Genomic DNA, 26,633 nt, shown 5'->3' on the forward strand with positions numbered 1-26,633 from the left:
TGTGTGTGTGTGTGTGTGTGTGTACATAAACAAACCTTTGTTTAAAAAATTATTGATGGGTGCTAGGGAGCTGGCTCAGTCAGTACAGTCCCTGTCACGGTGGCACAAGTACCTGAGTTCAGATCCCCAGAACCCAAGTAAAAAGTTAGGCATGGCAGGACATGCCTGTAATCCCAGTCTTGGGTGAAAGGGTGAAGACAGGAGGATCCTTGACGTTCATTAGCAATCCATCCTAATTGAATTTATTCAATGAAAGACCTTGTTTGAAAACTTAAAGGTGGAGAGTAATCAAGGAAAGACCTCGGGCCTCCATATGCAGGAACATACAAGTACATATTTGCCTGCACACACATGCACATACCACACACATATACAACATTACACATTAAAAAAAGATTCACATGGTAACTTTTATCTTCCTGTATAGCTTACTACAGTAAAAATAAAAGGGACCTGTGGTTTGCAGAACATGGAAGAAAACTAGAGATCAGGCTATAGCCACCACCTCACACCTAGAAGGGCCTTGTCCACACTCTGATGGCCCCAAAGTATCCAAGGTAGACTTGTTCCAATGCAGTGTGCACTTCTGTACGGGCATCTGGGGCCTGTGTGGTTCACGGACAAAGCACTAGGCACAAGAGACTCAGCACCCAACACTGTCAACTCTTGTGGCAGAGGAAACAGGCTTCGGGTGCTGCCACTGCCTGCTGGCCAGTGTCCCCTACCCACTACTGACCTGTGATTCTGTTGCAGATTGCATCCCTGCTCAAGGACAACGAACGCATCCAGTCCACCCAGATTGTCACCCCCAATGATGAGGACAGTGACATCAAGAAAATTAAGAAGGTCTGAACCCTCCCTGGCTGGCAGTGTCTACCTGCCACCCCACATATCCTTATGGCATGTCATTCACCCAGTCCCCTCAGCTCCAGAGATGGAACCAGGAGCCACCTGCCTCTTTTGACGCCTGTCATGCCATTCTTTTTGGTTGTCCCTGTGAGTGAAGGTGAGCTAGCCCCATTTTATAGAGACAAGGGAGAGGAAGGAGGAGATGGGGTCAGGACCAAGGTCTATAAAGTCTCCTTTAAGAGTTTTTCCTCCAAGAACGGTGCAGCCTCACCAAGGCTCCTCAGGCATCTTTCCATCGTGGCTTCTTTGCTTGTCATCCACCTCCCCCACTTCTCTGTCTCTCTGTCTCTGTCTCTGTCTCTGTCTCTCTGTCTCTCTGTCTCTGTCTCTCTGTCTCTCTCTGTTTCTCTCTCTAACACACACACACACACACACACACACACACACACACACACACACACGCACCTCACGACTTCGTACTCCCCAGCAGGGCTCAGCAGGGAGCTGGCCTTCAAAGACCCCACAGTGAGCCCCTGCTTCAGCTCTAACAGAGTTTCCAAGGGGAAAGATATTTGACAAAGTGCCAGGGACCTGCCCAGGAGCCAAGGTAGTAACAATACTATAGACCACCCTATAGTGCCACAGCCCAGGGAAGGGGCCTGGCTATGTTTTCATCTTGCCAGACTCAAGACAAGAGAGCTGGTTCACCCTGAGGACAACAAATGAAACAAGATCTTCCTTGTCAGGTTTGCAGGAAGGACCCCATGCCACACGCAGACCAGAAACTGCAAACATATCCCACAGGCCAAGTCCAGCCCTCCCTGGTGCATATGGCTTCCAGCCCATGTATATTTTCCCATTTATATTTGTTGCTAGTGCTTTAAGAGCTAAACACTTCACGCGGAAATCTGGATATCTGCTTTCTCAAAAATAGAAATTGCAGCAGCATTCATTAGCCACTTTCTACGTGCCAGATGCTATTCTGGGAGCTTGATGCAGATCGAGTGGCTCCTCAGTGAAAGCCTCTGAGAATTGATCATCATCTCCCTCTCATATCTGGGGAAGCTGAGACACAGAGAGGCCAGCAGCTAACCTGTCGAAGCTCACACGGCAAAGTGTCTGCAGGGAGACATTCAAATCCTGGCACAGTCCTCAAGCCCATGCCCCCAGCTGCATGAGCATGTGGCCTCCTGGAGAAGCCGGAGGTCTAACAGCCTGGGCCACGTCCTATATAGTTAGCAATGTCAGCTGCGAGCAGAAGAGGTTGTCCTCTCCCGTTCCCAAGCCAGCCACATGGGCATACAGGAGCTGTCAGGTTCGCACAGGCAAACAGGAAGATTTGACACCAGGTCCCACCAAGGCAGGGACAACTGGCTCTGCTATGGCCCCTGAACATCTCTGCCCACCCGTCAACTCGGGGCAGCCCTTTCTGCGGACAGCATTTGATAGGGCTGGCTGAAATCCACCCCCATATCTGTTCCTTGGGGGTTTAAAGCCCTCCCTTTTCTACAAATGCCTCCCCTCCTTAGAGGTGAGTCTGCACTGCGGGCTGCTTTGTTGTCCATGGTCAGTGCCCTTCAGTATAGATTCCTGTATGCTGGCCCCAGGCCCGTGTCCCTCCCTGTGCAGATCATGAGCTTGTCCACATCCCAGAAGCCTAAAGAGTGCAGAAGGTAGGTGACCCTGGATTAGAAACCTGTGCAGCTGAGGACAACTGTGTGTGTGTGTGTGTGTGTGTGTGTGTGTGTGTGTGTGTGTGTGTGCATTGTCTTAGGGTTTCTGCTGCTATGTTGAAACACCATGACCAAAGCAAATCAGCGGGGAAAGGGTTTATTTGGCTTGCATATCATAATCCACTGAGGGAGTAAAGACAGGAACGTAAACAGAGCAGGAACCTGGAGGCAGGAGCTGATGCAGAGGTCATGGAGGGGTGCTGCTTTCTGGCTTGCCCCCCCCATGGTTGCTCAGTCTGCTTTCTTATAGCACCCAGGACCACCAGCCCAGTGGTGGTACGACCCACAAGGGGCTGGGCCCTCCCACATCAATCACTAATTAAGGAAATGTCCTACAGGCTTGCCTACAGCCCTTTTCTTTTTTTTTTTTTTTTTTTGAAAATTTTTTTCTTTATTAAGAAATTTTCAGCTGGGCGGTGGTGGCGCACGCCTTTAATCCCAGCACTCAGGAGGCAGAGCCAGGCGAATCTCTGTGAGTTCGAGGCCAGCCTGGGCTACCAAGTGAGTTCCAGGAAAGGCGCAAAGCTACACAGAGAAACCCTGTCTCGAAAAACCAAAAAAAAAAAAAAAAGAAAGAAATTTTCTACTCACTCCACATACCACCCACAGATGCCACCTCCTCCCTCCTCCCACCCACCCCCGTCCCTCTTTCCCAAGCCACCCCACATCCCCACATCCCCCAAATCGAGGTCTCCCATGGGGAGTCAGCAGAGCCCGGCACACTGAGCCTAGGCAGGTCCAATCCCCTCCCCACTGCACCAAGGCTGTGCAAGGCGTCACACCACAGGCACCAGATTCCCAGAATACAGCCCGATCTTATGGAGACATTTTCTCATTTGCAGCCCTCCTCTTTGATGACTCTAGCTGTGTCAAGATGACATAACACTAGCCAGTACATGTGTGTATGTCTATCCGTGTCTTCATGCGTGTGTGTGTTTGAGTGAGTATATCTGCGTACATCCGTGTGTCCTTATGTGTCTATGTGTATTTGTCATGTGTCTGTGTGTAAATGGCTCTGTGTATATATGTCTGTGTAGGTGTGCGTGTGGCTGTGTGTATGTGTATGTGTGTATCTGCTTGTATCTGTGTGTGTTTCTGTTTCTATGTGTATGTGTGTTGCATGTGTAGTATGTATGTTTATGTGTGTCTGTGTTCTCTGTATGTGTTCCTGTGTGTGTATCTGTGTGTGTGTCTATGCACATGCGTGAGTGAAGACCCTTTCCCAAGCCCCTGCCACTTGTCAGAGGCCACTTCTCTCAGCCTCCTTCAAGGCCACTGAGCAAGTGCCCGGCTCATTTCCCCGCTGAGTTGGGAGAGGCTCCAGCCTGGCACTGGGGCTCAGAAGCCACTGAAGAGCTGGAGATGAGCAGATTTGCCATGTTCTGTTCAATTTGATAATTACCCTCTCCAGACAAGCTTTAATTGAAACCTCTGGGCTCTCTGAAGAGTCATTAGACAAGACGCAACCATGCCCAAACACAGCCTAGCAACCCTTCTCCTCACGCTAGCTCTGGGTGGAAACTTTCGGCCCACTTTTCCTCCTTTCTGCTCTTCCAGGAATCAGGGAACTTGTTAAAATGCAGCGGGCTGGGGCAGGCCCTAGAACCCACACTTCCGACAAGCCGTCTAGTCCATACCGCGATTGCTCCCTGGCCTCTCTTTTCACAGAGAGAAAAATCGTCTCAGAGGGCCCAAAGAGCATGCTCAGCATCTCACCGGCAGCAGAGCCTGCTCCGCATCTCAGCTCTTCTTCCCTGAGCTCACAGCAGCAGGGTTGACTGACCCTGCTCCCTGCCCTTGAGGTGCTCACGGTTCACAAAAAAACAAGAGTAACTCATGCTAACCTAAATCTCCCCCACTGGTCTTAACCAGGTACAGAGCTTCCTTCGGGGCTGGCTGTGCCGGCGGAAGTGGAAGACCGTCATCCAGGACTACATCCGGTCTCCCCATGCCGACAGCATGCGCAAGAGGAACCAGGTGGTGTTCAGCATGCTGGAGGCCGAGGCCGAGTACGTGCAGCAACTGCACATCCTTGTCAATAATTTTCTGCGCCCACTACGCATGGCCGCCAGCTCCAAGAAGCCTCCCATCACACACGATGATGTCAGCAGCATCTTCCTGAACAGGTAAGCAGGACAGACAGCAAAGGTAGGAAGGAGGCCCGAAAGAACTGGTCAACAAACATGCGCTGAGCTGAATCCTGTCGCAAACCCACATCTGTTTCCCACCAAGTACAGCTGAGGAACCCGCGGCCCAGAGAGGAAGGAAATAAGCCAAGGTCATATGGCATGGGAATATGAACTGGGGCCTACGTAGTCTAAATGGAAAGCCTTTTGACACTGTAAGACAGTTATCAGTGACAGTTTTGGCCGCACAGTTTTGAGGAGGTTGTTACCGACATCTGATAGGCAGAGGGCACAGATACTTCTAAACAGTTTATAACGCACGGAAACTATTCCACCCCAAATACCAACACCACCACTGTTGAGAAACTCTACTTTCTATGTTTAAGAGTTAGAAACTGTCTTCATCTATTTCATATGGCTATAACAAAGTACCTGAAGCTGAGTACTTTACTGTTTAAAATGGTTGGAAATACAGCTCAGGTGGAGCACATTTGCCTAGTATATGGGAGACCCTCGATTATATCCCCAGCACTGAAGAAGAAAAAAAAAGGAAGAAAAGAAAAGACAGTTTATTTGCACTCATGTTTTGGAAGTTTAAGAGCTTACCTTGACTTCTGGGAGTCTCTTGTAGTAAGAGACTCTCTGGACAGAAGCACCTGAAAGAGAGGTATCACACAGCAAACAAGGAAGCAAGCGAGGAAGGAGCCCCCCCCCCCATTCTTACAGCAGCCCACTCTTTCCAGAACCAACCCACTCCTGTTTGTAAGACCCAGCCCTCAGTGCAGAGCCATCACCAGCCCCTTCCAGAGCAAGCCCATGACGCAGACAGTCCCGCTAGGCCACGCCTCTCCAAGCCTCTCCGACAGTCCGCTTTCCCATACCATCAGAGAGTTTCGTCAGGAACAAACCACAGCTCAAATGAGGCTACCAGATGTTAGCTGAGGCATGCTCTTTATCTTAGTGCCATGCCAGTGACCTGGAGGCCAGGTTCAGATTTCAGTTCTCAACTGCCAGAGCTCTGCTGTGCACTGTGCCACCCCTCACCTAGTGGAAACATTTCCTTTGCCACTTGTGGGCTCTCAGCCCTCTTGCTCTTCATCAGCCTCTTTCTAAAAGGACTTTTCTTAGGAGACGATTTGAGTATACTTTCCCAGTGGGTGACAAAATTTCGTAAACTAGATAAAAAGAACCCCCCCCCCAAAAAAAAAGAAGAAGACACAGAAATAGCCTGCTGTTCCCGGATGGGTCTCACCAGGAGTAAGGCAGCTCTTGTGCTGCTCTGGGTTCCCAAAACTGTGTTTCCTTTTCAAATCTTCATTCTGTTCTTTTGCTAACAAACCAGGTCCTCCTCTGAGACCTCTGCATGGATACTTGGGACATGGGTCACTTTCTCTGTATCTGTCACTTCTGCCAAAGGAATGTGTCAAGTTTTAAATCCTATGGGACACCATGAAGTGATGGGAGAGGCAGCAAGGTGTGGGTCTGATGCCCAGGCAGGAGAGTAGACTGAAGCAGCCAAAAGTTGGTGGGTGGAGCAAGACTGGTACAGAGGATGTAATGGGGTGTTCGAACGGCACAGGGTGGGACAGGGAAACAGATGCAGGCAGCGGGAAGGAAGTAGCTTCTGGCCTCCTGAGACCTTTGAGAAGCTGAATCAGAGTGCTTGTTGGGGGCAAGGGCAACAGTCGTAATTGGTCATATTTGTGTTTTCCTAACAGGTCAGGCCATGATTGTAAACTTTTGGTAACTGTTTAACATTATCACTAAGAGATAATTTCGCCTTTTTGCTTTTATTTGTCTTTCCATGTTTTTATTGTACTGTGGTGGTTTTTTGTTTTTGTTTTGGGGTTTTTTTTTTGTTGTTTTGTTTTGTTTTGGTGGTGGGGGTGGGGGAGGTGTCAGGACCTCACGGTGTAGCCCAGGCTGGTCTCAAACTTTGAACTCCATGAACGGTCAGAGATCTGGCTCCTCTGCCTAAAGTGTTTGGATTAAAGGTGTGAACCACTTCTCCGGCTTCATTAGAATTCTTATAACCTGGAATTTTGGGTTGAATGTTCATACTACAGGCAAGGTGTGGTGGCACATACCTGTAACCCAAGCATTCAAAACTGGTTGGGCTACATCATAGTGAGACCATGTCTGAGAGAGACAGAGCTTGTGTAAAGCATTTAGCCAAGCATGTCCCAAGGGCTCATAATAATATGCCCTGAAAGAAATCAGCTTCATATCTGTGTTAGGAGCATTCCCATTATAAAACCAGCCTTACTTTATATGGAAACCAAGCAAAGACATCATGAGAAAAGAAAACCACAGACCAGTATCTCTCATGAGTGTGGATGCAAAGTATCAAATTGAACCCAGTGGTGTAGAAAAGGAATAAGATAGACTAAGTAGGACTCATTTCAGGAATGCACACTTCATTTGATATTGAAAATTAATCAGTATAACTTACTGTATTACCTCGATATAAGTGTCCCTCAGTAATCCTGAGGGATTGGTTCCAGGACCTCTGCAGACAGCAAAAACTGCAGATACCCAGCCCCTTATGTAAAATAGCCTATTTGCATCTAACCCTCACATCCTCCTGTATATTTTGAATCACCACTAGATCACTTATAATAACCAGAGCCATGAGAATGTTATGCAAATAGTTACTATGATACAATGTTTAGGAACAATGACAAGAAAGTCTGTACATAGTCACTACAGACACAATTTTTAAAGACTTTTTTATTTTACGTATCTGGGTGTTCTTCCTGTATGTGTATCTGTGTATCATGTATGTGCAGTGCCAGAGGAGGTCAGAAGAGGTTGTCACATCCCCTAGAACTGGAGTTATGAATGGTTTATTCTCCACCATATAGGTACTGAAAACTAAATCTGGACCCTCTGCAAGAGCAGCACGTGCTCTTAACCACTAAGCCGCCCTTTCCAGCCCCTACAAACCCAGGGGTTTTTTTCTCCTAGCATTTTTGATGTGTATGTGGTTGAATCTGTGGGTGTGGGACCAGGAGGTACAGAGAGCCAAGTGTGCATTAAGGAGGAAGACCCATGATCCTACCGGTGAACACAAGTCTGCTGCACTTGGCTTCTTCTCTCTCCTTACTTCTCCTTTCTCGAACAAGAGCTAATGCCTACCCGGTGCTCACCCTCCTAGAAACATGGCCCGCTGAGGACAGCACTTTCTTCCCTGACTTAAGCTTGGTGCTTCCTGTGAGCATAAGAACAGCCGGATTGAAAACAAAACAAGCCAGGTGTGGCGGGGCACACCTTTAGTTCCAGCACCCGGGAGGCAGAGGCAGGTGGATCTCTGTGAGTTCAAGGCCAGTCTGGGCTACAGAGTGAGTTCCAAGACAGCCTGGCCTACCCTGTCTCAACAAAACAAACAAAACAAAAACAGCTGGAATTCCTTTCTAGTCCACTAGCATAACCCAACCCAGACCCTTGCAGAGCTGAGTGTCGTGGACAGGTCCCCTGCTAAGGGAGTGCTCTGTGGGACCTGCCTGACTCGGACTCCTTGTACTAGCCCTTGTGCTTTCTGGTCTTCGGGGATGCCCCCAGAAGGCTGGGTTAGGACTCAGAGCAGTGCTAGAAAGTGTTCAAAGATGCACACAACCAGGAACATGGGCTGGGGTTTTAGCCTAGTCCTGTTTTATGCTAAGGCTTGTGCTTTCTCAGGCCACCTTGTGAAATTGCAGAGGAGCGAGCCTAAAGCGAGGCTCCTCTCCTCTACTCCATTCTCCTGGTGAGTATAGCTCAGAGCACAGGGCTCCAAATATCCCTCCATCTGAAGTCTCCCTCTATGTGAGTCCCACCCTCCTCTACTCTAAGTGCCTTGGGCACAGGTTCCAGAACCTGATCCTGCCTGCCTTCCACCTCAGCCATGAGGCAGAGGGCTGGGAACCACGTGTGAGGATCGAGGCTGCCTGCTTGTTTACTGGAGAGCATTTCTGCACAGTGACGCCCGGCCACCTTGCTTGTAAGAGGAAATGGACAACCACATTAGAAACCTGATGTCAATTTGGTGATTTAGTTTACTGACACTCCTTTAAAGAGTCCTGGAGAAGAAAGAGACTTCTCTTCAGGTTGGCAGTATTGTGGAGGGTGTTAACTGCATGCATGCCATACCTCAGAAAGATCCCTCCTTAAGCAGCTGCGGCAGGCTCTGAGTGGCCAGGATGGTCTGCCTATAGAATCGAGCAGTTTCCTTCTAGTAAAATCTGTGCCCGGCACTGAGTGCTGGAAGCCACAATAGTGCTAAGAGGCTCCTCTACCAGAGTGACGGGGGTGGGGGGGTGGGGGGGGTAGCCTGATGGTCATTCTGATGATTGACAGTGACTGACTTCCTGAAGCCCTGGTTTGTGCCAATGAGGAACTCCATGGGGGAAAAAATGCCATAATCCATTTGTCATGTCTGAATGACTAGTGGGCACCAAAGCCACCATAACTAGCAGAGTGGACAGGACTGTGTCTGCCCAGCTCTGGCCCCATGCTGTCTACTTTGGACTGGCCTTAGTCATGACTCCTTCCTGGTCAGTGAAGGAAGAGGCAGGTAAGCAGGTCTCCTATGAACTGCTTCTCTGTCTTCATTGATTTCCTTGGATGGTATGTCCCTCATCATTCCCCGGACCTCTTGATACTTATTGATTGACCTATCCCTCTGTAGACTCCTAGAGTGCCTCTGCTGCCAGAGCCTTCACTACGTTTAAACAGTCATTTCTTTTCTGTATGTGTGAGTGTGTGCGTGTGTGTACATGGAGAAGCCAAAGGTCTCCTTCAGTTTCTCTCCATTTTATTTTTTCCCCGTATATTTTGAAACAAGGTCTCTCACTACACCTAGATCTCACCAATTTGGCTACATATTGGCAAGTACCAAGGATCCTCTTGTCTGCTTTCCCAGAGCTGGACTTGTAGTCTTATCTTACATCACCATGCTCCATTTTCCATGTGGGTACTGGAGATCCAAACCAGATCTTCATATTTATGAAACAAGTGCCTGACCCACTGACACCCCACAAGCCCAAACAATGATTTGGTGTCTAGAATCCTCACCAAGGGTGAAGACAGGATCATAGCTACACACTGCATAATTCCTGGGATACCGTTCATATAGGGGCCAGCAAAATTTACCTACAAAGGGCCAGATATGAGGTTTTATATTTTATTGTGGGAGGTAAGAGAAGGAAAAGGAAGTTAATGAAGGGACAAATCTGAGCAAAGTACAAAGATACATAAAATATCATTCCTTTAGTCACTAAAAAATTAATTAATAAAAAAATAAATATTTTAGAGTTTGTGAATCCTACACTCCCCAGGGCAACTAAGCAGTAATAGAGACATAAACACACTGCGAGCACTGGATGTGGAGTGACCAGTGTCTGGTCTGGCACCTGACCATGTGCTGACAGAGCTGTGCACACGACTTGCAGCTTTCCACCTTCAAAGGAGTGTGTGCATTTAGAAAATCTTGTTGTAGAGTCTCCTTAGAGAATCACTATAAGCTTAGCATTTTAAAAGAATCAATCATTTTTACTTAAACTGACAGAACTGAATAAAATCAATCATTTTTACCTAAACTGAAAGAGCTGAATAAAATGGAAAGCTTTCCAATTATTCTTATAAAAAAATGATTTAGAAAAAAAGCATACTTGGGACTAGAGATGGTGGTTAGGAGCACTCCTTACTCTTGCAGAAGACCAACATTGAATTCCCAGGACCCACACGGTGACTCACAACCACCCATAACTCCAGATTCAGGGATCCAATGCCCTCTTCTGACTCCATTGGCACAAGGCATGCATGGGATACACAGACATATGCAAGCAAAACATCCATGCACATGAAAGAAATAAATCTAAAGGAATTGTAAAGTACACTTGCATGTATATAGTACTATACTCTCCCCCCTCCCACCCCTTCTTCCCTCCTACTCCCCTTCTCCCAACCAAAAATGTCAATATGTACTAAAAGAACAGCCTATGCAAAAACTGAGGCAAGAAAAACTTGAGTGCAGTGGACAGAAATAAAGGCAGAGTGGCAGAAGCAAAGTGAAAAAGAGGGATGGATCCGTAAGACAGACGGGGAGGGGGGTGGCAGACAGCGGGGAGACAGTGCAGGCCAAGCCAAGGCCACTCCAGATAATCAGCTCAGACGTTCAAGACTGCTGCGTTAAGAGAGAAGGAGAACTGGGGACAGGAGTGGAAGCAGGGAGCTGGTGAGGAATCCACTAGCAATCATCTGGCAGAGATGATGGAGAGGCATGTGCTCTTGAGAGCAGAGCGTGGAATCTACAACATGATGGGTTAGGTGGAGGGACTGAGAAGCTGGCCCGCTGGAGCTGCCATTCAGTCAGAAGGGAAGCTGAGGGTGGAGGAGTAGCTGTGTTGGATAAGTTAGAGGTCACAATCTATGGGAGCATGGTAGTCAGTCCAGAGTCTGGGTAGTTTGTAATCCAGATGGGTAGCTTTTCCCATTGTCTACAGAACAACTTAAAAATATAAGAAAATGACCCTGCTTATAATAGAACCAATGACAGGATTCTGTAAAAATAAACAGAAGGCCCAAATGATGAGGACATAAAGAAGGACTCAGAAACACTGAGTGGGACTGGGGAGATGACTCAGTGGGTATTCAGGTCTGAGTTCCACCCCAGAGCCTCAGGTGAAAACCCTGAGGGTGGTAGTGTGTACCTGTAATCTCAGCACTGAGGTGGCAGAGACAGGGAGACCCCTGGGGCTCAATGGCCAGCCAACCTAGCTTACTTGGTGAACTTCAGACCAGTGAGAGACCCTGTCTCAACATCAAGTTGACAGTGTTCATGAGGAATGTGCCAAAGATTGTCCTCTGGCCTCCATATGTATACACACCTGCAAATGCATGTGTGTACAGGGAGGGAGGGAGAGAGGGAGGGAGGGAGGGAGGGAGGGAGGGAGGGAGGGAGGGAGGGAGGAGTGCCAATGTCCAGATTAGAAAGATTCCCTGTCAGAAATGTCCTTTCACCAAAAACATTCTCCAAATTTAATGTAGTCCTACTCATAGTGTAACCTAGCAAAATGATTTTAAAGTTCACCTGAACAATGAAAGACACACACCCTACCTTCAATTAAAATATGTTATAAAGAGGAGGGGAAGATGACTGGGTGGGTAAATTGGTTGCTGCACAAGCATGAAAACTGGAATTCAGGTCCTCAGCACCCACACAAATGCTGGGTGGGTGCAGTGGTCCATCTGTAGTCATCCAAGCAAGCTGGCTAGCTAGACAAATAAACTTTGGATTCAGTGAGAGACCCTGCCCCAATAAATACAGTGGTGAGCAACTGAGGGAGACATCTAACATCAACTTGTCTTCAAACCCATGCAGGCATGCATACACACTTGCACACACTACGTACACACAAAGGTGGGTAGGAGTGGGTGGTTGGATAGATGATAGATAGATAGATAGATAGATAGATAGATAGATAGATAGATAGATAGATAGATGATAGATAGATGATAGGTAGGTAGATGATAGATAGATAGATAGATAGATAGATAGATAGATAGATAGATAGATAGATAGATAGATAGATAATAGACAGACACATACATACATACATACATACATACATACATACATACATACATACATAGAAAGAACAAAGGTGATAGTATAATGTGATGAAAACATCTAAGACCAAAATCAGCCAGCAGGTCATCAGATCAAAAAGAAAGTCTAGACTCAAACTGAATAATGTATTTGAAAAAAGCCACTGGTACCCTAATTTGAATTGGGCAATTGGCACACCAAACAAAAAGGAAGGTTTCATTCATAGCCTTCTTCTCATATTACACCAAAGCAAGCTCTAGTTAACTATTTTCACATAAAATAAACTGCAGGTGAATATGGATGTAGTGTAGAGTTGGGAAAGGCCTGGTGTCCAAGGTTGAGGCAGAAAGAAAACAGAGAACCTCCCATAATGAAATGGAAGCCACATCATCACCCCTGATAAATCTGAAGTGAATGATGGGGTGCACACATGTCAGACCTGAGTTTGAGAGAATTGTTTCAACTTCCTGAGAGAAAATAGTGAATGAACATCACTAGGAAGTTCCCAGAATGGAGGCAAATGGTCAATATGCATGGAAAATGTTCAACAAATGTACTAAGCACGTGTGTGCCTGTGTGTGACTGTGGGTACACGTATGTGCAGTTAGAGGACAACTCTGGGGTCTGCCTGTCCTCTCCTCCCACCTAGATTGGGGCAGGGTCTCCTAGTTGTTTACTGCCATGGATACCTGTGTCTACCTCCCCACAAGAGTGCTGGGTTACAGGCATATGCTTTCACATCCAACTTATTTGGGTTCTAAGAATCCAAACTCTGGTCTCCACAATTATTCAGAAAGCACTTTATCCACAGAGCCAGCTCCACAAACCAACAGTGGATTTTTTTTACCATTGTTTTTTGTTTGTTTTTGTTTGTTTGTTTTTTGTTTGTTTTTTTTCCTTGGAGGGTGGGAAACAATGGTGATTTCTGGCTTGTAAGGTTAGGATGAAGTTCTCATAGGCCACAGTTTGAGGAGGGATGCCTTGTTTTCTGCAGTGTGTTCCTGCCACTGTGCTGAGCAGAAGTGACTGTTCACGATGCAAGGCTTGTGACCACCCTTCACAGAGCATATCCATCAAACAACACAGTGTATGCCTTTCTCATTTTAGTAATTCTTATGGAATTTCAAACTTTATTAGGTTATGATGATCTGTGACCAGTGACCTTTGATATTATGACTTCATTGTTTGGGGTGCCATGAACCTTAAGGTGATGCATTTGATATGATAAATGCCATGTATGTTCTGGCTGCTCCACCAGCTGGCCATTACTCTATCTCTCTGGCCTCCCTCTCCCCGGAGATACAATACTGAAATTGGAACAATAACTCTACAGTGGTCCCTGAGTATGTGAGCGAAGCACAGTCTGAGCATCCAATTTTGAATCAAAAGCAAAAACATCTCTCAGTGCGAAAAGCATGCTGAGAGTTGAATGGCCTGAGAGCCAAGCTGTGAAGTTAGCCAAGTTGTGAAGGCAAAGGAAAGGCCTTGAAGAGAATTAAAAGTGCTACTCCAGGGCTGGAGAGATGGCTGTGTGGTTAAGTACTCCTTCAGCTCTTGCAAAGGACCCAAGTTTAATTCCCAGCGCCCACCTCAGGTGGTTCCCAATGGCCTGTAACTCTTCTAGCTCCAGGGAATCCTATGCCTTTGGCCTCCTCAGGTGCCTGCACTGATGGGCACATGCCCACACTCAGACACTTAAAATAATACAAATAAATATTTTTATTTAAAAAAAGAAGGTGCTGGTCCAGTAAACACACAAATGTTAAGGAAGCTAGCAGTCCTGTAACTGTTAGAGAGACAATCTGAGCAGTCCAGAAGGAAGCTTTAAAGAAAAGAAAAAAAAAAAACCTGGCATTGCCTGAGGCTATGACCTAATTCAGAGTGATGCTCCAACTCTCAACTCTGGGAAAGCTGAGAGGTGAGGAAGCTATAGAAGCTGCAGAAAGTAATCATTCCTCCAACATGCAGTGCAAGGGGAAACATCGGGTGCTGATGGGAAACTGGAGTAAGTTGTCCAGATTGCAGAAGATGGATCAGAGATAACCCATGAAGGCAGCTGCATTTCACAGCCAGTCCTCCATGTGGACCAAAGAGCCAGACAGAATGGGCGACTCCATGGAAGATTGTCACAGCTACAGAGAAGTTGGTGCCTGCCTGGCTTCAGAACATCAACAAATGAGCTGTCTCATTAATGGTTTAGATGTGGAGTCTAAGCCAGCAGTCACTTAAAGTTCAGATTTGCCAAGAACCTGAATCTCCTTCACCTAGCTCTGTGAATGGAGCCAGGCACATCTATATATGGACATCCATTGCTGAGACCTAATGCTAAGGAAAAACAAAGATTCCTTCCAAAATAGTACCAGTGATTGACAGTGCACCTGGCCACCCCAGAGCTATGACGGAGACATACAAAGCCAACATTTATCTCATGCCTGCTAACATGACAATCTGCTCAGCAGCTGGTGCCTGAAGGAGGAATATCAACTTTCAAATCTGGTTATCTAAATAATATATTTTTGTAAGGCTGCCACAGAGTGGGGATTCTTCTGCAGGAACTGGTCAAAGTTAATTCAAGAGCTTCTGGAAAACACACACCATGGAAGAGCATCCATGAATTCATGGGAAGGGACAAAATATTGATGTTAAAAGGAGTTTGAGAGGGGCGAGTTTAGGAAGGGATGGTTCCAACTCTCACAGGGAACCTGGAGGCGCCCAAGACTTCCACAGAGGGAGTCACCACCCACCAGTGTGGTGGGCACAGCAAAGAACCCGGATCACAAGTGGAGTCTGAAGACGAGACTGAAGGGCTTGCAATCTCGGGATATAAGCAAAGAAGGTGACGTCTTCTGGCAGCTTTCACCCATGGAGACTCTGTGATACTCTAACCCACTGGTTCTTAACCTACGGATCACAACCCCTTTTCTGCTGAATGGCCCTTTCCCTGGGGTTGCCTAAGATCATCAGAAAACACAGATATTTACATTATGATTCATCACAGTAGTAAAATTACAGTTATGAAGTAGCAACAAAAATAATTTTATGATTGGGGGTCACCACAACATGAGGAACTGTATTAAAGGGTCACAGCATTAAGAAGGTTGAGAACCACTGCTCTAACATGACAAAGGATTTAGAGCACCATGAAAACTTGGCTGGTAGCAGCAGCAATGTCTGAGGTTCTAAGTTTGGAAGCATTCTCCTGGCCCTAAAATATGGAACTGAGAATGCCTGTCCTGCAAAGGAGGGGTCAGTGGATCTGGGAAACTTCACTGTTGTCTTATTTTAAGAAGTCACCACAGCCACCCCAACCATTCGCAGCCACCTCATTAGTGATGGTCAATGTTGCTGCAAGACCCTCCACCAATAAGACTGGCTTGCTGAAGATTCAGGCAACTATCTTTCAGCAAGGAAATGTTTCTCAGAGTATGTGGACTTTTAACGCATCATACTTAGGCTAGGGAGATGGCTCAGTGGACAAGAACACTTGCTAATAAGCATGAGGACCTGAATTCAAATCCCTAACACTGGTTAAAAAAAAAAAAGTTGACATGGCTGCACAGGCCTTTAACTCCAATGCTGTAGGGGGCAGACTCAAAAGGATTGCTGAGGCTTGCTGGCTGCCAGCCCAGCTCCAGGCTCAGTGAGAGACCCTGCCTCAAAGGAATAAGGCAGAGTGATAAATAAAGTAGGACATTCTCCTATGGCCTCCACACACATGCACATGGGCTCATGCTCTGACACACACAGGTGTGCATATAACAAATACACACCATACATACACACACAGACATCGCATTACTGCACATTTAGACTAAAGCGTAGTGGAAATAGAACTTGTAACAAACATTGAGGGTGGAAAACAATTTCATGACTGGATTAATTAGCTTGTTTGTTTTGCTGTATGGTGTTGATCCACCCCTTGCAATGCCTTCAAGCTGGTTTTACCATCCTTTTCGTGATGTTCCTGGTTTGTTGTTAAACTGGCCTGTGCAGTATTGGGATCTAAGGAGCTTCCTTTCCTTGTGGGCACATGCCCGGGTGTCTGGTGTGTGTCTTCTGGCTGCCTGAAGTGGCTTCCCAGGGACTCTGGCTGCAGCAGCACCCAGTGCCATGTGACAGGATGTAGATACAAGACTCCCTCAGGAAACTTGAAAGTCTCCAGCCATCCTGCCATCCACTGCAGACCAGGTTTCTTTTTTTTTTTTTTTTTTTTCCTATGCATTCTTACACACCCCAGGCTGGTCTCTTGGTATCCAAGAGTCTTCCCATGTTGAAAACCAATGTTCTTAACCTGGTTTGAGGGTTAACTAGACATTAGATGGAAGCCTGTAAGTGGAGCTTTTCCTCAGCCTGGCTCCCCAGTAAATGACATGGAGACTTATTATTAATTATAAATGGTCAGCTGATAGCTTAGGCTTGTTACTAACTAGCTCTTACAACTTAAATTAACCCATATTTCTTATCTACGTTCTACCCTCCCTGTGTCTGTGCCCTGCACAGGACCTTTCAGACCTGCTCAGGGCCCTTGTCCATGGGCCCTGCTCTACACCTGCTGCTGCTCACTGCTCCCTCCCTTCTTCCCCTGCTCAGGCAGTGTTGACAAAGCAAGACCCCTCAAATCACAAATTGCTAGGAGGGAGAACACATCCAAGCAGAGAACAGAGCCTAGAAAATGGGTTAAAAAAAAAAGATAAGAACATTCCAGAAAGGGGGGAAGACGGACCTTGTGCTGCCTTTGACTCAAGGGGAAAAGTGGGGAAGTCTCCCTCTCCCTCTGGAATCCTAAATGGAGTGACTCTCCCACCCACCAGGTCTCCTCCATGTTTGAGAATCCCCCCCACATCTGCTTGTAGTGGGAGCTGGGCAGACAGCTGTGAGCACAGAGGAACCAGAAGGAAGGGTAGGAAGGACAGATGCCCTCAGGAGGGGGCAGCTGCCACCTGTTGCTTGGTTTCTCTTCTGCTATAAACTTGACCTGAGACAGAGGCTTTGGGCTGGGCTGTGGAGCCTGCCACTTGAGAAGAAATGGAAAGGGGGAAGGACACAGGGGAGGGGCCAAGGGAAAGTGACCCCCAGGGAGCATTCAGGGAGCACGTCTAGCCAGAGCTAGGTTACCTAGACCGTGCTCCCAGAGTGTGCATCATGGTGACAAAGCCCAGAGCTCAAAGTCTTTTAGGCCCCTGGCTTAGACTCCCAAGAATGAAGGCAATAAGAGGGCAGTGGAGGCACCCACTGTCTAGCAGGCACCCGAGCAACCCCGTTGTTGTGGGAGACTCTTCACTGCAGCCCATTACACACAGAAGGATGTGGACTCCAGAGATGTCAGGTGACTTGCTGGAGGACACGCAGCTAGCAAAGAGTCTAAGTCGGACACGAGCTTCCTTCTGTGTCTGGGTCCCAAGCCCTGCCGTCTCTTCCCACTGACAGTGGCTGGTGTTCGGTAGTCTCCAGGTCTCTCCAGTACCTTGAGGCAGAGGAAGTAAGGGGAGACAGCAGGGAGGGCTTCTCGTGCACAGCTGGCTGCTGGCCGCAGCAGCTCTTCTCTGCCATCTCCGTGGGCTGGCATCCCCTGTGCAGAGGGGCTTGCGGGAGGGTTGATGTCCTGCCACTGAAGTTCAGAGTTCCCACCGAGGGCCCCACATTTGGTACGGCACTAATGTGTTCAGCGAGGTCCTCCCCAGGGAGGTAGGAAGGCCAGGCAGGAGCTCATTGGTGCTTTTTCTTTCAGTGAGACCATCATGTTCCTACATCAGATCTTCTACCAAGGCCTGAAGGCTCGCATCTCCAGCTGGCCCACCCTGGTGCTGGGTGAGTACCCAGCCCCCTGGGACCCCATCCACAGGGCAGGAGACAACTCTGTCCTTCTAGATCATCACAGCGAGGCAGCCTGTAAACCCCAGAGTCCCTGAGAGAAGAACAATCACTATGTGCTCATAGGAGAGAATGAGGTCTTTCTCTTTGCATACCCACTTTCCCTTTCAAAAGACAACACACCCACTCAGAAATGTCTCAAACTCCAGAAAAGCAGAAAACACTTAAAATGTCACCTGTCATTCTGTCCCCCAAAGACAATCACCCCAAACACTGTGGTGTTCCCATGCACATTTCCCTACACAGAGGTCCTGAGAGTGAGCATTTTCTTTTCCCATTTTTACATAACTGAAAACTTAGTGAGCTAAACAGTTTGAAGCTTTTTATAGCAGACATTTCATTTGTTTGCTTACATTTGATTATTACATTATGCTGGTTGCTTTTTTGGTTGGTTGGTTGGTTTTTCTTTTTTATTGTTGTGAGGCAGGGTCTCTCTTGTATCCCTAACTGCCCTGGAACTTGCTGTGTAGACCAGGCTGGACTTGAACTGGTAGAGAAAGATATGCCTGCCTCTGCCTCCTGAGTACTGTGATTGAAGGCGTGCGCCCCCACACCTGGCAATGCTGTTACATTTAGAATATCATTGTAGGTGGAGCATTTTCTTCCTGCCCAGTTTTCTCACGCTGAGTTTTTTGGTGGCCGTATAATGTCCCAGTGTTCTTAACTATCCATACCATGGATCCAAGCAACCAGCTAGCTCTTCTGATTGGTTCTAAGCTGTTGCAAATTCTTGGGGGCATCTCCATGGGATAGGTTTCCAAAGGTTGAATTACTAGGACAAAGGCTGTGTCTTCATCTCCATTGCCTAGAAAGTGGTGCTGTCGGGTCCCAGGAATGAGGCACAGCTGCACCCTTGCATGGTACCACACCTGTGCCAGGCTGGTCCCCCCCCCCCCCCCCCCGCTTTCTCACATTCTCACTTTGCTAAGGAAAGGTGGACACCAGTGTTCCCTTCACTACAGAGGGGAAGAGTCACTGAGGCCGCAGAGTCACAGTCAAAGCCGGACCAGATGTAGCTCTCCAAGTCCCCTCCACTCTTGAGATACTTCAAAGACTCTACTTTGTGGGGCGGGGGAGATAATTCTTGTCAGTAAAGTGCTTGCCTCAGAGGGATGATGGCCTGAGTGCAGTCCCCAGAAGCCACACAAACAGCTGGACTCAGGAGAGACAGTACTTACAACTCCTGCAGAGGACTCAGGTCTGTCCTCAGCCACCCACATGGAGGCTAACAACTGTCTGTCACTCCAGTTTCCAGGGGAAATCTGATGCCCCCTTCTGGCCACCATGGGTACTGCATGCACATGGTATATTTACATATAGGCAAAACAGGAATGAAAAATGAGGACATGGTTTCTTCCCAGATATGGTTGAGAGAAGGTTTTTTATCATAGATATAAAGAGAAAACAGACATGTGGAAGGGCTCAGACTGAACCGGGCCATGAGAGGAGAGAGAGGAGAGGAGAGTGAGAGAGGAAGAGGAGAGAGGAAAGAGGAATGGGTCAAGAGAGGAGCCAGGAGCCACCAGACCAAGAGAGCACACAGCCAGAATGGCTGAGTTATATAGGGAAGAGAAACGGAGGGAAGGGACATGAGTCTCGGGGCCTGGAGACCTTTAGGGTAGGGGCTGGGGTGGGCAGTGGTTAGGGTAGGGGCTGGGGTGGGTGGGCAGTGGTTAGGGTAGGGGCTGGGGTGGGCAGTGGTTAGGGTAGGGGCTGGGGTGGGTGGGCAGTGGTTAGGGTAGGGGCTTGGGTGGGTGGGCAGTGGTTAGGGTAGGGGCTGGGGTGGGCAGTGTTTAGGGTAGGGGCTGGGGTGGACAGTGCTGTGAAGAGTAAAGACTCTGTAATGGGTAGTTGCCTTGCTGGGGGAATCTGGCAGGACAGTGTCCACCATGGAATGTTAATAGGCACCTCAGTTAGCCATTTGTCCCGGTTTCTTTGAGACCTCACAAAACACATCTATAAAGTAAAAATAAATAAACTTATTTTTTTTTTAAGTTGGACTCAATGGCATGCAGTTATATTCGCAGTCAGTGCTGGGGAGGCAGAGACAGGTGGGTCCCTGGGCTTTCTGGCCAGCCTAATGAGCAAGCCCTGGGTACCAGTAAGAAAACCTTACCTCAGAAAACAAGGCCAATGCCTCCTAAGGAATGACAGCAAAGGTTGAATTCTGGCTTTCACATACAAGCCCAGAGAGGTGCACTGCATGTGCTCACACACACATGTACCCACACACACATACACACACACATGTACCCACACACACACACACACACACACATACACACACACTGCCTCTCACAGAGACACTTGGAGTTGAAGTAGGGGCTGGCCACACTCCACATAGACCCACCATGAGATCAAAGTGTGATCTATACCAAAGCTGTCTTCTTCGGTTGGAGATGATTCCCGGAGCAGCTCCCCTGGGAGCCACAGCCACCAGGGTATGGGACTCCGCACCATCTCTCTAAGCCCCTTCAGTCACAGCTGCCACAAGACAGCCCACCTCTGTGAACCCACTTCTGCTCATGGGTAGGGCATGCGTAACCCCCAAAGAGGGATCTCTCTGGAGTGGGGATTTGAACCCGGCACATAGCTTCTCTGGGTAGGCCAATGGGCCAAAGGCCTGGGGACGTCTAGCCCCAGGGTCCCTCCTGCCTGCTGACCCCACCTGCCCCGCAGCCGACCTGTTCGACATCCTGCTGCCCATGCTCAACATCTACCAGGAGTTCGTCCGCAACCACCAATACAGCCTCCAGATCCTAGCTCACTGCAAGCAGAACCGGGACTTTGACAAGCTTCTCAAGCAGTACGAGGCCAAGCCAGACTGTGAGGAGCGCACGCTGGAGACCTTCCTCACCTACCCTATGTTCCAGGTGGCTGCCATGACCTTCACGGGAGCAGGCTGGGGCGGGGGCACGGAGGGTTCACCTGGCAGGACACAGTCCCCAACAACCCCGGCAGGTGGAGAGCCAGCTGACCACGCATGTACTTGTCCACTCCAGCAGTGGGGAAGGTGAGGGGGCCGTCCCTGGAGACAGTCCCATGGGGGTCCCTATCTTCCTGGCTCTCCGGGCAGATCAGACACAGCCTGCTTTCCTCCTCAGCCCGCTGGGTTCAAAGGACCATTCTTGCCTCCTCTGTCTCGCCTTCTGTCTCTCTCTCATTGCCCCACATCTCTCGTCTGCCGTCACTGTCTCTACCCGCTTTCCCTGCCCCTCCTTGGCTCCCTGTCCCTCTCTGTCTTTCCACCCATCATCCTTCATCTCTCCGCCTCTGTCCCTCCGTGTCCCCTGCCACTCACAGATCCCCAGGTACATCCTGACACTCCACGAGCTGCTGGCCCACACACCTCATGAGCACGTGGAGCGCAACAGCCTGGACTATGCCAAATCCAAACTAGAGGAACTGTCCAGGTGAGTGCCTGGCCACGGTGCCGAGGGTGGGCAGGGCAGGGCTGAGAGTTTCCTCAGGAGGGGGATCTGAAGGAGGGCATAGCCTGCCTCACTTCAAAGAAGTGGGTCCCCTGACTGACCTGTTCAGCTTACACACAGGCCTGGGTGAAACAGCATGGGCTGGGGGCCGTCCCCGGCAGAGATGGGGTCTGCAGAGCCCTGAGCATTCAACTGGACCCATCACCCTCAAGAGGGAGTTCGCAGCAACTTTCCACACCTGTTTCCCCTCTTTTTCAGTCAAACCTGTAGTGAGCCAGGTGTGGTGCTAGACATCTATAATCCCAGTACTCAGAAGGCAGAAGTAGGAAGGTCAGATGTTCAAAGCCAGCCTCTACTCCATGCAAGTTGTAAGCCAACCTAAGATACATAAGACCTTATTTTTTTTTTTAATGTTGTAAACAAAAACAAGGCTGGAGATCTAGCTTAATTGACCGAGTGCTTGCCCGGCATGCATGAAGCTTTGTGATCAATGTCCAGTACTACATAAAACCAGGTATGTTAACCTGTTAACTCCAGCACTTTCGAAAAGGAGGCAGGAGGATCGGAAGTTCAAATTTCAAGGCTACCCTGGAATCCCTGAGACCCTGTCTCAAAAAAACAAGCAAAAACTGTGGTGATAAGAGCTCCCCAAGGCTGGGGGTTCCAGGTGACTAGCCCTTGTGTGCCCAGGTTCCCATCAACAGTAGGAAGTGACAGGTGGAGACACTGTGGCCATTTCAGACACTTGAGTCCTCAAGTCCAGACCCGTCACCTACTCCCCTCTCTGTCCTGCAGTCCAGGGGCGTCTTCCTCTGCAAAAGCAGCCACAGGAGGAGGGGGGCCTTCACACCCCACCGAGGTTCTGGGGAGGTGGGAAGTGGTCTAGATTGGAACTGGAGCTTAAAGACAGAGTTAGTAGGATTTCCCGATGGGCTGGATGGGGGAATGAGAAAAGACCAGTGATTCCAGACCTGTGGGGCTTTAACCAAGCCAGGGTGTGTTAGCAGGTCAAGAGCTTGCCTGGGGATCACATGGAGCTTGACATGCCATTAGATACCCAAGTGGAGGAGACGGGAAAGGAGGGCTCTAGAGTCTGGAATGGAGATCTGTCATCAGTTCAGTGACAATCCCAGCGCTATGAGATTGCCCCAGGAGTGACTTCAAACAGGAAGACACCAGAGCCTAGGATTGAGCCTGGGTGGGGGTCACAACAAGAGATGGGCCCTGTGGTCAGACAAAGGGGATTAGGGGTGAGGGGCAGGGAGGCTCAGCTTCCTGAAGCCAGCAAAGGCTGGCCAGGCAGGTCTCAGCTCCAAGCTAGGCAGTAGGACAGGCAGGGGACGGGCTGCCTAGCCTGATCCTGCTGAGACCCAGCTGAGTTACTGGACATGAGGGAGGACCAGAGAAGGCATAGTATCAAGGTGTGACTGCCGGAGGACAAAGCCAATGGCAGGAGAAAAGGACCCCCTCTGTCTTTCCTGTTCAGGAACCAAATCCTACACGCTCCTCCCTCCCCAGGGGGGAAAAAGCCTAGAATGCCCCCTGAGGTTCTTCATCATTGAGAGACGCAGGTCCTGGAGCAAACGGGGGCGCAGATGGCCTGAGAGGCCAAGGTCATTGGCCAAAACCTAGGTATGCATCCTCTGCTTCCTTCCAACACCTGAGCCTTCACCTGAGCCCAGCCCAAAGGGCGCATTGGAGTCTTCTCTCGTCCTCCCTCCATGGAGTCCTGGCAGGACTGAAACCATGAGATAGCCAAAGTCTGCCCAGGCTAGGCATCATACCTCCTCCATCAGATAGCTCTGCCCAGGCTGGGGACCACACCTCCTTCTCCAGTCAACACCAGCTACTTATTCTCAGAACTAAAATACTTCTCCAACACCCCCAGCCGCACTATCTCTAAGGGCCAGGCCTTCGTTTTGTGATAACACAGACCATCAACTCCAGTCCCTCAAGGCCCCTCAAAGGTCACCCTAGCCATGTGTGCACGTGGGACCCGAACTCCTTCTGAAGCAGAACTTGCACTGTAGGCCGCTCTTGTCACGTCTGCCTGCCACTCTGGAGTCGCCCCTCCGTGCCTTTGTATCAAGCATTCCCCAGCAATACTTCACCCTCACCATGAGAAATGCTCTCTCTGCCACCGGCCACTTCTCAGACAGGACCCCATCTCCAGGAACTGGGCTTCTAAGAAACACATTTCTGATCCAGAAAGGGGGAAACTGAGGCTTCTAGAGAATCAAGGCAGTCTAGATGTCCCGGAGAGTTTGAGCTAAAAAGGGAGTCCTAGACCAGGCAAACAGTAAACGGAAAGGCTGGTGCTTACCTCTTCTCCAGCATTCTGCATACAGGGAACTGGGGGTCCGATGGCTCGGGGCTTGAGCGGTCTGCTCATGTTAGAGCCCACCCAAGCAGCGTCTGCTTCCCTGAAGTTAAACCATACATGGTCACCAGTCCTGTTGGTGACATTGACGTAGAATTTCAGAAATTGGCAGAAGCCGGGCTGGTGGTGGCGCACACCTTTAACCCTAGCACTTGGGAAGCAGACAGGTGGATCTCTGTGAGTTTGAGGCCAGCCTGGTCTACAGAGAAAGTTCTAGGACAGCCAGGGCTATACAAAGACACCCTGTCTCGAAAAACAAAACAGAACAAAAATCCGGCAGAAAAGCGTAAGATGTGATCTTCTTGAAGTGGGTGGGGTATTCTTCCAGAGCTCTCCCTTTCCCAAAAGTATTCTTTGCTTTCCTAAAAAGCCTGGAAAACCACCAGGGCAAAAGTGCCAGAGAACCCTTTTTTTCCCCCTCATGCGCCTTTTTTTTTTTTTTTTTTTTTTCAAAGTAATTAAATGGCACCATCTCCTGGACACTCTGGGAGTTGCAGAAGAGAGAGAGGAACAAATTCTTTTCTCCTCCCAGAAGGCAGGTAGATAGAAGGTGAAGGCCAGTCTTTCTCTGAGCCTACAGAATTGGCAGGGGCTCCCAAATCTGGCCAGCCTAGGGCCCATGCAACATTAAAAGCGCCTCCATACAAAGATATGGTAGAAATATCTAGGGCATAGCGGTAATGGTAGAGCACTTGAGTTCAAGACCTTGAGTTCAATTCCCAGCAAGGGGGAGAGGACAGCCTGAGGAAAAGAATGCAGGGGTATGAACTTTGCTTGATGTACGGATGAGAATAGTGTATCGTGAGACATAAGTAACAAAAAAAAAGTGTCTTGGGCTCACATCTCCCTCCTTGGCTGGACCTGCTATCTATCTTCCAATGTTCAACATTGAAATATGACTGGCCTGCTTCCTAGCTGCCAGTTTCCATTTCAGTTTTTCCTAAAATAAGCACCTGGCTCCTTGGGCTGCCAGGGTATTAAACCAGGTGGAGCCTGGGCAGTGTCTTGCATACAACTGGCACTCAATAGATACACATCGCCTTCACCTTCTTAGCTACAGGTCCCACCCCCAAGCTTCTCTTCTTAGGTCTGCCCAGAGCGCACAGCATCCCCCTCCCTGGAAGTGGGACAGCATGTCTCTTCCTTTCTGTCTCCCAGGATCATGCACGATGAAGTCAGTGAGACGGAGAACATCCGGAAAAACCTGGCCATCGAGCGCATGATCATCGAGGGCTGTGAGATCCTCCTTGACACCAGCCAGACCTTTGTGCGACAAGGTAGGGCAGCTGCCCTGTGCCCCCATCGAGGGGTCCCTGGAAGAGGGGCAGCACTTGGGGACATCCCCAGGGGACTTGGTTGCAGCTGTGATTGTGGAGTGTTCTGGGAGTGCAATAGCTCTACACGGAAGCAGGAACTATAGACACACCTGAAGATACTAATGCTTCTCAGTTCCCCTCATGCCAAGGATGAGTCTGCTACCTCGACTGGCCTTGGGCTTTTTGTTGCAAGCACTGGCCTGTTCTTTGGGGAGAAAGTGGGAGACAGGATAAGGACAGAGAGTGACTGGCTCTGGGAATGGCAGGTGTTGGGAGAGAAGCCTATGCACAGCTGTTCTCACTGAGGTTGGTCTTCTCACCTCTGGCTCTTGCTTACTTTGAGAGTGGGTCTGGAAGGTATGGCTGTTGAACTCCTGACGGCTCAGAGACATCAAAGGTGTGATGCATTTGAAGGTCACCTCATGAAGCTTTCATGTTCTGTGGGAAACTCGGCACTTGCTTGTGTGCCTCAGATGGATCTCTGCCCCCAATATAGATGTCCAGCATCCCCTCTACCCAGCGCTGGAGTTCTCTAACTAGTAAATAACCTTCTGAGAGGCTCACGCTGGTCTATACCTCAGAATCTGGCCTCTGGGGAGGGCCTGATATCCATTGTGTTTCATGGATGGTGGCTGCATGTGGCCCCCAAGGCCCTTCCTGGGAGCCACCTGTGACACAGGAAGCCCAGAGACAGCTTTCTCTCTGTCTCCCTGAGTTGCACAAGACATGATCAATGCCAGAAGCATTTTCCTGGAGCTTCTTTCTGCCTTTCTGAAGAAAACCCTGGAAAGAAGCCCCTCCTAGAGTAGGCAGTCCCTGCCCCACCCCCACCCCCCACCCCACACACAGAGAAATCCAGAAGCTGCTCTATCACCCAGCAGAAGCACTTCCCCCTCTGTGCTGGAGCAGGACCTGGAGCCCCTCCCAGCCCTTCCCACTTTTTAGCCACATAGCCAACACTGACCCCTGCCCTGTGTGCACCAGGTCCCCATGGGGTTCCAAGGTCCCCAGAGAATGGAGCCAACCCCACCCTGCAGAAGAAGACCTGTCACCAGTGGACATCCAAGATGCAGCAGACACAGCGCAGGGCAGGGGAGTCAAGGGAGGGGGCTTTCCCAAAGAGGCTAGGCAATGTGGTCTAGGATTGAAGACAGTGGGGAAGGAACCGGTAGGAGGGCACGTGTTGTGTGGGATGCCCAGAGTAGAGACAGCCAGCAATGGCTTTCTCTTGCAATACACTGAGGATCACATGCTCAGTCTGGGCTCAGAAGTTAAGTGCCGTGATTGATTGGCGATATCTGCTGTGGCCACAGCTATGCAATATATCACGCTAATCCAC

General features: G+C 49.1%; 1 protein-coding gene across 1 annotated transcript in view; it reads left to right on the forward strand.

Annotated features, from left to right (window-relative positions):
- The window catches only part of Rasgrf1 (Ras protein specific guanine nucleotide releasing factor 1), a 114,442-nt gene that overhangs the window by 38,583 nt on the left and 49,226 nt on the right, over positions 1 to 26,633 (forward strand). Inside the window, exons 4-9 of the mRNA XM_028865955.2 lie at positions 754 to 846; positions 4,455 to 4,708; positions 18,025 to 18,104; positions 20,847 to 21,040; positions 21,471 to 21,580; positions 25,137 to 25,255. Coding sequence (XP_028721788.1) covers positions 754 to 846; positions 4,455 to 4,708; positions 18,025 to 18,104; positions 20,847 to 21,040; positions 21,471 to 21,580; positions 25,137 to 25,255 — 850 coding nt within the window. The remainder of the gene's footprint in view (positions 1 to 753; positions 847 to 4,454; positions 4,709 to 18,024; positions 18,105 to 20,846; positions 21,041 to 21,470; positions 21,581 to 25,136; positions 25,256 to 26,633) is intronic.

Source organism: Peromyscus leucopus, chromosome 7, assembly GCF_004664715.2.
Source record: "Peromyscus leucopus breed LL Stock chromosome 7, UCI_PerLeu_2.1, whole genome shotgun sequence".
NCBI classification, from domain to species: Eukaryota; Metazoa; Chordata; class Mammalia; order Rodentia; family Cricetidae; genus Peromyscus; species Peromyscus leucopus.